At 32.9% G+C, this 12,612-nt stretch overlaps 1 protein-coding gene across 1 annotated transcript in view; it reads right to left on the bottom strand.

The window, feature by feature from the left end:
- LOC140450028 (uncharacterized) overlaps positions 1-12,612 on the bottom strand; it is a 46,402-nt gene that overhangs the window by 18,366 nt on the left and 15,424 nt on the right. The window contains exon 3 of the mRNA XM_072543450.1: positions 1,720-1,755. Coding sequence (XP_072399551.1) covers positions 1,720-1,755 — 36 coding nt within the window. The remainder of the gene's footprint in view (positions 1-1,719; positions 1,756-12,612) is intronic.

The following is a 12,612-nucleotide window of genomic DNA, read 5'->3' on the forward strand; positions in this document are numbered from 1 at the left end:
CTTCTTCTTTTTTTTATGTAGACATGACTCTATCTTTTCAATATGCCTCCAGTAAATTGTCGTTCTATCGTTTTCGTAGTCTTCCTACCGATCTTCTTCCTATTGGGGAACCGGGTCTTGTCGTCTTTACTACTCTATTTTTTGTTACTCGGCATATGATCGTCCTTTTAGCTCTGTCGCATAGTGTCTTACTATCAATTGTTCTAAGTGTTTTCATCTCTTCTTCTTTAGGTGCCGTCTTCTTAGCGAAGGTTGGCGATGACCTCTGCAAAGTCTTCCCTATTTTGGGCTTTCCTTATTAAACTTTGAAAGTCTAATCCTGTCCAATCTTTGATGTTGCGCAGCCAGGTCATTTGTCGTCTACCCGGGCCGCGTCTGCCTTCTATTTTCCCTTCTATAATAAGCTGAAGGAAGTTATACCTGTCGTGTCTAAATATGTGTCCAAGATAAGACGTTTTACGCTTCTTGACAATTTGTGTGAGTTCACGTTCTCTATGCATACGCCTTAAAACTTCTTCATTTCTAACGCGGTCGGTCCATCGACTCATCTCTGCAGTTTTCATCTCTGCTGTTTCTAATATCCTGTTTGTCCTCTCTGTGTCAGATCGTGTTTCTGCCGCGTATATCATTATTGGTCTGATGACTGTTTTGTAAGTTCTGTCTTTCATTTCTTTCCCGATATTTTTATTTCTTCATATTGTTTCATTTAGCCTGCCTGCTGTTCCGTTTGCTCTATTCACTTAATCTTTTACTTAAGTTTTTCGTAGCTAGATAATGTGATACCTAGATATTTAAAATCTATCACTTGTTCTATTATCTGATCTTCCAGCTCCAATTTACATATTAGTAAATTTGTATTTGCTGTTGTAACCATGAATTTTTCTTTTTTGGGGAATTTAACATTTGAAATTTTCTTCACTTTGAGAGAGTAGTATTATTGCGTTGCCTGCATAGCAGATTATTTTAAGTTGTTTTTCTCTCATTTGGTATTCTTTTTTAGTTCTTACTTGTTTTATTGTTTCATTCATAATCAGGTTGAACAATAGAGGACTTAGGGAATCTCCCTGTCTTATCCCATTGCCAGCTTTAATATAATCGGTTAGTTCTTCTTCTATTTTTACTTCTATTGTGTTGTTTTGGTAGATATTTTCGATCATTTTAAATATTCCTAGAGGTATCTCTCTCGCATACTCCACAATAAGTGGATAATGTCCTTTAATATAGATATGCCGGTTTGTTGCATTCTAGTTAGTTGTATTCTACATGATCTTCCTGGCCTAAAACCTTGTTGTTCTTCTGCTAGTGTTACAATTTTATTCAATTTATTTGTTATCACTTTGGATGTTAATTTTAGTGTTGTGTTTAATAAATTTATTCCCCTGTAATTTTCCGGGTCCGATTTGTCTCCCTTCTTAAAGAGAGGTATTAGGATACTGGATCTCCATTCTTGATGAATTCTGTTCTGTTCTATTATTTTTTTGGATTAGTTTTAATAGTTGTTTCGTCAGATCTGATCCTCCGTACTTTAGGAGTTCATTCCATATTCTGTTCTCCCTAGAGATTTTTTATTTTTTTTTAATGTAAATAATATATATAAAATTATATAAAGTAATTTTATTATTTATTTATTGTGTATGTTTTAAACAAATTCAATAAATTATTATGGTTTAGATTTTCAAAAAATTATTAATATATAATGTCAAAAAAATAATAACTTACCAATCTGCTTTGGAGATACACACAAGCGGCATAGTTCTATAAAAGAAAAAATAATTATTTCTGCTTATGCATTTGATTTAATTTAAGAAACTATAACAACTAATTTTTTAACACTAAAGATGTGACCTCAATTTTGAGAGATGAGCGCTCAATCAATAATTTTGTTGAATATATTGTCATACTTCTTCTTTCCCAACCAAAGAAAAATAAATAAAAAGATCCATCGGAATAAAATTTTAAGATATCATTATAAACAAATTGTATATAGTAATTTAAGATAAGATTAAGTGTAGATAAGAATAGAAATTTGTTTGGCAAACGACCTTTTCCGTTTCCAACAAAATTATCAAAAAACCCCTTTGTGTAGAATTAAAAGACATTTTACAAGTACATTCTACCCCTTTGTGTAGAATTAGAAGACATGAAAGTATTTCTAGTTGAAATTTAAAAGGATAGAGAAAGAAAGCAGATTGATTGAAAATTTATTTGCCGATGGTTAAAGTTTATAATATTTGCTTTTATGACATAACATTTCAAATTTCTCTAGGTACAAATTTTTGCATGATATATTTTATGATATTTGATTGATTTTTACAACTGACAACAGTTTTAAATTTTATTGCATTTATTTGAATTTATTGCATTTGGGATAAGAGGAAAAGTTTTCGTCTTTGCAACATTACTCGAACTTCATATTTGGCGGGGATAAATAATCTAACGAAAATGTCGATCACAAGAAGCAAAAGTAAAGAGAATTTAGAAACAACAGCTATGGAAACAGAACAATCTGGAACCGCCCAGCTAATACAAATGTTTCAATTACAATCACAAAAAATGGAGGAGAATCAAAGGGAAACAAAACAAATAATGGACGAAAATAACCGCAGAATGAAAGAAAACCAGAAAGAAACATCACAAAAAATGGATATAACAAAACAAACAATAGAAGAAAACAACAGAAATTTAGAACAGCGTTTGGAAAATTATGAACAGAAAATTAAAGGATGGGTAGAGGAGATAAAAAGAGAAATGATACAACAGATAGAAGAGATTAATGAAATTAAAAATAAAATAGGAGAACAAGAAAAGAAAGTAGAAAACAAGATGAAGGAAATCAAGATTGTCCAGAAAAAGGAATTAGAACAGTTAGAAGAAAAATTTGAAATGGCGCTACAAGAAGACAGGAAAGAAGTAGAAAGGAGTTTAAAGCAAAATGAAAAACAAATGGCAGAAATTGAACTATAGTTATTATCCATGGAACAAGCGAAGCGAAATTACAGTTTGGCGGGGATGTAAGAAAACTGCACCCCGTACCGTTCATGAATAATCTAAAGAAGAAGATAGAATACATGGGAAACTTTGAGACAGCTAAGGAAATGATCAGAAATCATCTCAAAGATGAGGCGAGTCTATGGTTCGACAGCAAAGAAGAGGAATTTGAAAATTGGCAAGAATTTGAAAATAAGTTTTTTCTGGGGAAAGACAGAGCAATTACAGATAAACAAGGAGTTGCAAAATGGGAAATACCATGAGAGGATGGGTATATCAGAAAAAACATACGCATTGCAAATGTACAATAACGCAAAACATCTGCAATACAATTATTCATCCGAGCAATTAGTAGAGTTGATTGCAAGACACTTTGATGACACAATTGAAGATCAAATCAATCACAAAACTACAAAGACGTCGATAGTTTATGCCAATTCCTACAAATAAGGGCATCACGGATGCAGGAAAGAAGAGCACGAAGGTCACAAGAAAATTAGAGACACCGAGAAACTCAGGAATACAAAGAGAGGCGACAAAATTTTAGGAGGGATTACACTAGACGAGAATTTATTCCCAGGAGGGAAAACGAAAATAGGGAAAACAGAAGAGGAAATGATGATTTCAGAAATCGGCCATAGAATAAGGACAGATATCGAGAAAATCAATCAACAGCAATTACAATAGACGAAATGAACAGGAATATCGTGGAAACTGGAACGGATATGACAGACCAAAAGAAAATAGAAGAGAGGTAAATCATACACAAATAGAAAAAAATGAGGATGAAACACACAACGATGAAAGAAGAAATACGGAAGAACAACAGTCAGTTTTTCACGGTATGTTTACAAGAGACCAATTTTAAACAAAATCAAAATATAAACTTAAGAAACTATTTGTGTCACAACCAAAATCTGATAGAGATAGAAAATTGTAAGAAGGAGGTAATCTTTATTTGGATCCCATGACATAATGGTATTAGAGGTAATGAAGAAGCAGATAAGTGTGCGCGTGAAGCCGTCAATTCAGCTTACTCTATTATTGTGAAATACGTGATAGCTAGTGATGTTTCAAGTGTTATCAAATCGCAGATCCTAAGTGAGTGGCAAAACCGGTGGGAAGTTTCAGTGTCCAATCATCGGAATATTAAACCGGACATTAAACCATGGAGATGTTTCCCCACTAAAAGAAGGGATCAAGTGACAATAACTCGTCTTAGATTAGGTCATACCAGTGCCACGCACAAGTTCTTAATAAATTACTAAAGAATCCGAACCAAAATGTGAGCAGTGTACCGTTAAACTCACGGTGAAACATGTTGTTGTAGACTGTTCAGTTTTCTCCACAGCAAGAATCAATTATGGTATCTCAATAAACTTAGAGAAAGCACTTGGTGCAAATTGTTCATTCACAAATATGTTAAACTACTTCAAAGCTATTAATTTTGTTAATATATAATATGTTTAATATTGTAAATCTGATTCTCTGATATAGAATAGGTAAAAATTGACGGGGTATTAGGGTATTAAATGACTTAAGTAAGAGGTGAAAAATTACCAGGGTCGTACTAAGTTCGTAAAAACCTAGCAGAACACTGCGGTATTTCACAAATAATTTTTTCAATTCCGCTTTCACAACTAGCACTAGCGAAAACTTTTCCAAATAATATTGATTTAGGGGTGAAAATCTATCAGGGTTAAAGTTTAGTAAAGTATTCTTTTCTTTTCTATTTTTCTATTGTTTTTCTAAAAAAAGTGTTCTGTTCTTTTTTATTTCAGTTATAAGTAGAGGTCAGTAAAATTGTAAAAGATATTTTCACCTTAAATTTTAACTTAACAGAATTATTGATTTTTCATGAGGGGTAGTGGACGGGTGAATAATTACTAAGGTGGTAATAAATTTGTAAAAACCTAGCAGAACTGTGGTATATCATAAATATTTTTTTTGGAATTCTGTTAGCTTGAATATTAAGTTAGCGGAATCGCACCAATTAGGGATAGGTTCGGGGGTGAAAAATTATTAGGGTGGTAATAAATTAGTAAAAAATGGGTGAAAAAATCTGCCATAGGCAAAAAGTTTTTCTTTTAATTCTGCTAGCTTTTACCTTAAGCCAACCGAATTGCTTCCTTTAAGGGTGGTTTGGTCCCAAAAATTATTAGAGTGGTAATAAATTAGTAAAAAATGAGTGAAAACATGCCAAAGGTGAAAAGTTTTTTTTTATTTTAGCTAGCTTGAACATTCAGTCAGCAAAATCGCTTCCTTTAAGGGTGGTTTAACGGTGAAAAATTATTAGGGTGGTAATAAATTAGTAAAAATAGGGCGTAGGTTAAATTGCATTCCGCTCATGTGTCCCCATCAGCCCATTAGAGTCCTGATATGATCATTCTTTGACGTAATTTTAGGTTTAAGATGATAGCAGAATGATTTCATTTTTAGAAACGTTGTGCGAGTTGCATCAATATTTTTATTTGATCTCTAAAGGGCTACTACTTGTTTAAAACTGCATAAATTGCGTAATTACCAATTTCATATTTTTTTTATTAAATGTCATTTTTATTAGTTTTTTGTCCACCTAATTAAAAAGGTACTTCACAAAAAATTACCTATGTTTATTGTCAAAAAACATTACTTTTTTATGGGCCATTTAAAGGCATTTTGACGTATGTAAGATCTTTCATTTTTAACATGAATCAAAAGTATTGAGTATTGAGTATTGAGTATTTTTTGCAAAAATAATGTAACTATAGAAGCATACCGTTGGCCACAGAAAACTACATTTTCGGACATAACAGAATAAGGCTGATTTGACAGTACTTCGTTAAGTATTTTTCATTAGCTATATTCCCTATGAATTAAAATGATTAGATGCCTGTAATATGAGGCGTTGAGCGCAAAAGTGGCTTAAGCCCAAAATATTCAATTTGGAGAAAATCGCAAAAGAAATTTTGCTCTTTTTTTTGAATGCAAATTAATGTTTCTCAAACTTAAATTATATCATTTATTTTTTTATGTTTGTATGTAAAATGATGTTAGGTATGATAATATTACTTTTTTTGCATGTAATTAAAAAAATATAGATTTGATTGTGGTTTGGGCAGCTGTTGCATTTATGGTTTTGTTATAACTTATCAAAGCAATAAGGCTTGTGAAACGAAAAAAAAAAGGAAAATACAAGTATTTAAATTTATTTAAGACAAATAAACTTTATTTACAATATTTTTCAATTGTCATCATCTGCTATTACGTTAAGGTCCTCTGCAGCACGTTCACTGTGTAAAAGTAGTTTATAAAATTCGTTATGAACGGGAGGAATATAGTCAAGTAACGCTAGGAAATCTTTGTATTTTGCTACTTGTATCGGCCTTGGTCCTGCAAATAATTGCTGATTGAAGTTAAATGTGTCGATAGCAATTAAAGTAAATTGTATACTCACGCTTAATCAAGCCATTAAGAGCGATGCTGGGAATATTTATATTCCACTAAGCATCAAAAATTTACCCATGTAAATTACTATCTTTCTTGTACTCATTGCGTCGAGTAAGGACGATAAATATGCGAAAATGGTTGCGTTTCGATTTAATTTGAGCTTCTTACCACTCCCTGACACGTGGAATGCCCGTGGAATGACACGTGACTCCCTTGATGCTTAGTGGAATATAAATATTCCCAGCATCGCTCTTAATGGCTTGATTAAGCGTGAGTATACAATTTACTTTAATTGCTATCGACACATTTAACTTCATCTTTCATCACTAGATGTCTCTAGTAGCATACTCTGGTAATTATTTTGTCTATAATTGCCGAGTAGCCGGTGCGTTTTGGTTTAGTTTGAGTTTTCTTACAAGCTCTCTCTGATGACGGGAAGACCCAGAAACACGTGTCAGGGAGTGGTAAGAAGCTCAAATTAAATCGAAACGCAACCATTTTCGCATATTTATCGTCCTTACTCGACGCAATGAGTACAAGAAAGATAGTAATTTACATGGGTAAATTGTTGATGCTTAGTGGAATATAAATATTCCCAGCATCGCTCTTAATGGCTTGATTAAGCGTGAGTATACAATTTACTTTAATTGCTATCGACACATTTAACTTCATCTTTCATCACTAGATGTCTCTAGTAGCATACTCTGGTAATTATTTTGTCTATAATTGCCGAGTAGCCGGTGCGTTTTGGTTTAGTTTGAGTTTTCTTACAAGCTCTCTCTGATGACGGAAAGACCCAGAAACACGTGTCAGGGAGTGGTAAGAAGCTCAAATTAAATCGAAACGCAACCATTTTCGCATATTTATCGTCCTTACTCGACGCAATGAGTACAAGAAAGATAGTAATTTACATGGGTAAATTGTTGATGCTTAGTGGAATATAAATATTCCCAGCATCGCTCTTAATGGCTTGATTAAGCGTGAGTATACAATTTACTTTAATTGCTATCGACACATTTAACTTCATCTTTCATCACTAGATGTCTCTAGTAGCATACTCTGGTAATTATTTTGTCTATAATTGCCGAGTAGCCGGTGCGTTTTGGTTTAGTTTGAGTTTTCTTACAAGCTCTCTCTGATGACGGGAAGACCCAGAAACACGTGTCAGGGAGTGGTAAGAAGCTCAAATTAAATCGAAACGCAACCATTTTCGCATAATTGCTGATTGAATGTGGCAAGTTCCAAAAAGTTTTTCTTGTCCCGTTTTGTCATGTTAGCTTCATAAAAAAGAAACTCTTCGTTGTTGAAATATTTCAATTGAATAAATCTACGTTTTTTCTTACTGTAGTGTAGCCACTGTATGCGCAACGACTCTACTTTTTCTCCTGTTTCAGTTGTTTACGATGCATTAACGCCTTTTTCAAACCTTGCGTGGAAAAAAAATCTGTGGATTTCATTGCGACCACATGAAGCTTATTCTTTTTTCGTGTATCAGACACTACTTGCATCCAGTCCCTAGGAACATAGATGTTTTTATAGTGCTTCTTGTTCTTCTCAATAAGTCCGAAATCTTGGTCATTCGGTAAATATGAATGCCCAGAGACTAAGAATTTATTATCTATACTTTCTACTGTAAATTCGTTGCTTGCAATAATGTAAGTACAAAGGGCAGCGATTTTAAAGTTTCTGTTCTGCCCTCCACATTGATCACTGTATATAATCAATTTGTTCGTTTCAACATAGTTCTTTATGTAATGTGCAATGCAGGATCCAATTTCTTGGGGTCCACGTGAAGCCATGCTTTCATTCCATATGTACTACATACTAAGCCCAATTCTATTTAACATCTATGGTGAATGGATAATGCGGAAAGCTACTGAGGACTGGAACGGTGGCATCACCATTGGCGGGAACCAGATTTGCAACTTGAGATATGCAGATGATACTACTATCCTCGCTAGTTCTGAAGCTGAATTGATTCACCTTGATAGAAGACGTAAGCTTAACGATGGGCCTTAAAATAAACAGAGATAAAACGAGAATCATGATAATTGACAGAGCTAACAACAATCAAAATCATCTGGTCATGATAAACAATATCGCTTTTGTAGATAAATTTGTGTATCTGGGCTCATTAATAACCAACAAAGGAGGCTGTACTGAAGAAATAAAGCGGCGGTCAGCAATCGCAAAAAGCGCTATGGCAAAATTAACAAAAATTTGGAAAAGCCATGAAATAACTACCGATACAAAAATGAGACTAGTAAGAAGTCTAGTTTTTCCAGTTTTTACTTATGCATCGGAATGCTGGACCCTTACTGGGAAAGACAAAAAGAACATAGATGTATTTGAGATGTACTGCTGGAGACGAATGCTGAGAATACCATGGGTGGCCCGAAGAACAAATGAATCCATATTGGACTAGCTAAACATAAAGAAAAGACTAAGAACACAAATATCAGAACAAATAATAAGCTATTTTGGACATGTGCTTCGAAGAAATGGTCTTGAAAAACTTACCATCCAGGGAAAAGTAGAAGGCAAAAGAAATAGAGGTAGATCTCCCACACGATACACGGACCATATTGTTGCTACCATTGGCGCTCCATTGTCAGATTGTGCTAGAATGGCAGAAGATAGAAAAACGTTGAGGAACATTGGGAAATTTAGCTAATAGCTTCATGATATCACGATACCTGCATCAGGTTAACGACTAAGAAGAAGAAGATGTGAGCAACATTTGTTTGTAAGTTATGAATTCCGAAACAAAACGTTCACAAATGCCTTTTGTAGTAGGCAATTCCCGTAGAAATAATTGGTGTTGCTAAAGTTTTCATAAGGTCAAATGAAATAACTGTCAGATCGTTGTCGAGAACAGCAGCTGCTGCGTTCTTATTCATACCTTGTCGTGCAGCTTCTGCCTTTCTTTGATGTAGTTCTTGCTCTGTTTGAATAATGTGACACTCTTCGTTATTTGCTATAGCGGCTTTAATTTTAACGTTAAGTGCATTACATTTGCGACAACTGTCTGAAATTGGAGGATGAAAGCACAAATTGAAGTCCTGATTGAAAATGCGACGGAATAAAAACATTGAAACGTTATTTGGTACCTCAGCCTTGTATAAATTGAATAATTTTGTTATGTCTAGATCAGGAGATAGGTATTTACGTCCTGGGTTTTTTGCTCTCGACTAGTGAGAGTCGTAGACAGGAAATTTATTTATAAAATTTTTAACTCCCTTAATTTTTACTTCAGAAGTCTTATTCGCTGATGATGTTTTACCGCGACCATCATTTCGAGGTGTTCCAGCGGTTTTCTTTGTTGCAAGAGCCCTTGGTATTCGACCATTAGAAACCCCTAATGGTAGTTTACAAAACTCTTTGCAGACTTGGCATTCTTTTCCACGCTCATCCGATAAAAAACAGTATCTTGAATTTTCTTTTTTTTTTAATATTCTGCGTGCTGTATGATCGTTCTTTGACCTGAACGCGCATTTGTTCATATATAAATGCAGTTTGCAAATCGTGTGACACTAATGCATAAAAGCTTTTAAATAGTGCTTCACGCCGCTCGTGCGAAAACTTCGCATGGCATTTTTTGAGCACATACAGTTTTTAGTCACAAAAGTTTTAGGCACAATATTTCCCTTTACACTGATGTATTCTTGGCCTGCAACTTGTTCCTTTTTCTAATATTTCTCTTGCATTGTAATTCATTCCGGATCCTTTTCTTTCCTTTTGATTTTGGCATACAATTTTCCTCTTCTAATAACGATGGTACGTCATTTGAAGTAGAAGCCACATTCTCCCCTGAAATAAAAAACATGATTTTTTTTCTATGCAGAACAATTTTATCACTTTTTTTATTTTCAATTGCTGAATCAACCAAGAACGCCAACTTTTCGAAACCATCAAGAAAGGAAAACGGCGTATCTAGGTCACATCATGCGAAATGAAAAATACCAGTTCCTCCAACTTAAAATCGAGGGTAAAATTGAAGGCAAGAGTGTAATGGGACGCAAGAAAATGTCCTATTTTCGAAACATAAGGCAATAGACAGGGATTAACGACATAAAATATCTGATACATATTGCAAGAAATAAAGAGTTAATGGAAAATGTGATCACTATCATCCATTAGTGGATTTGCGTTTGAAGAAGAAGAATTGCTCAGCCATTATTGACAAGAAGTACTTATTAATCCGCCCTTATATTATATATTAATACTGTGTGTGTGTGTGTGTGTAGTTTCATTTTATGACTAGAGACATAATCTATTAGCCTATTATGTTTTGAGTTATTAATTAATTTTTTTTTTAACAATTGTCATAGAGAGAACCCGTAACAACAATAAAATCTTATCTTCTATTGACTTACATATAAGTACGTACAGTGCACAGATTCTAAACATGCCGGTGGGAGATGGCTTCTATGCGTTGTTTTATAGTTGGTGTATGAGAGAAAAAGTTTTGGAAATAATGAAATAACAAATTTTATATTATTATTTGTTATTTCATTATTTTGAAAACTTTCTCTCATACATCGACTATAATACAGCGCATAGAAGCCATCTCCCACCGGCACATTTAGAATCTGTGCACTGTACCTACGTTAAATTTTTTTTTTTTTATTATCATTATATTTTATTTTTATTTTATTTTATTTATACTGTAAAATATTTATAAATAGTACGCCAAAAGTATTATTGTTGTAGATACCTCTGTCAATAGGGGATTCCCTGGACTTTATACTATATTCACTTGGTTCATACTCTGATTCTGACTCCGGAAAAGGTTCAATATCTACAGAATAAATATTTCGTTGGTTATGTTTGTAATACTCATAGGTAATAACTTTAAGGCTTATCCTCGAAAATCCTAACGGTAAAATTCAGTGCGATATCTATTTAAAAAATATCTTTCTTTACAAAAACAAAATCTATTCACGAAGAATAGTCTAAACGTCATCTTGTACTAAAGTTGGGCTTTTTACCTACTTACAACCGAACACCCACCCCCTGTAGTGAAAAGTCTTGGGTCTATACCATATAGCGAGCGGGAGGTCTTCTATTCAGTGCGGTTATGGGGTAATTAGAATAATACGAGTATACCAGAGTAATATTATTTATTAAATAATTAATTCACAACTTAGCAACGGTACATACAGGTATGTATAACAAGATATTTTGAGGTCACAGTATTGCCGAATTCGTTTTTTTATGTCTTATATTTTCTTTGGTTTTTTTTGTTACTTTTTTACTGACAAATTGGCTTTTAACGTAGAATTACAGTTTGATGATAAATATTCTGAAATGGAAAATGTTGAGATGTGGCGAATAAAAATATTCATGAAATTAAAATGAAAGGATTTACGTCTATTAATATTGCGATTTATAAAATTAGTACTTGAAGCCCAAATCGCGGGAGGAATATGTGCATCAGTTTTCAAATATTTATTATTTACTATATAATTTCTAAATTGAACCACTTTCACTTCTTTAGGTAATAATGTATCTGTATTGACAACTAAATAAGTAATTAGACAAAATAATGAGTATTATTTTAAAATTATTAATTTCAAAACAGGAGTTTAAAGAATTAGAAGGAGTTAGTCCGGGCCCAGTTGAACGGTCAAGCTTATTCCAGTGGAATAAGTAGGAAGTGCCAAAACTAAATCATCTACATATCTTTTAATAAAAGGAATGAAAAAAGTGCAACTGTTGATACAATCACTGATAACATAGATCCCATAATTTAAATAAAAGGTCAGAAATTTAAAATCTAAGCAAAATTTATAATTATATTATTTCCATGTAGTTTATATATGAAACCAGTAAACTATCACATTTTGATTTAATTTTCCATGTATTTGTTACATTTTTTCAGGCATCTATCAATGGTGAATAAATCTTATTCTTTTTTGTTCATAAACAAAAAAGAATTTTTATACAAAATTTTATTTTTGGCAATATAATTGTCAAAAATAAAAATTTTAAGTTGGTATTTATGACATTGAGGCTTAATTGTAATTGTCACTATTCAAATTTATTTATAAATTCAATTGTTTTTATGTTAAGAAACTTTTTTAAAATTATATTAAATTTTCAAAGAAGCATTTATTAGATTATAGCATTTTTGTATTAATATTTTTTGAAATATGTTAGCAGCATTTTTATATACTAAATATTTGTAATGTA

The sequence above is a fragment of the Diabrotica undecimpunctata genome, chromosome 9 (assembly GCF_040954645.1).
Source record: "Diabrotica undecimpunctata isolate CICGRU chromosome 9, icDiaUnde3, whole genome shotgun sequence".
Classification (NCBI taxonomy): Eukaryota; Metazoa; Arthropoda; class Insecta; order Coleoptera; family Chrysomelidae; genus Diabrotica; species Diabrotica undecimpunctata.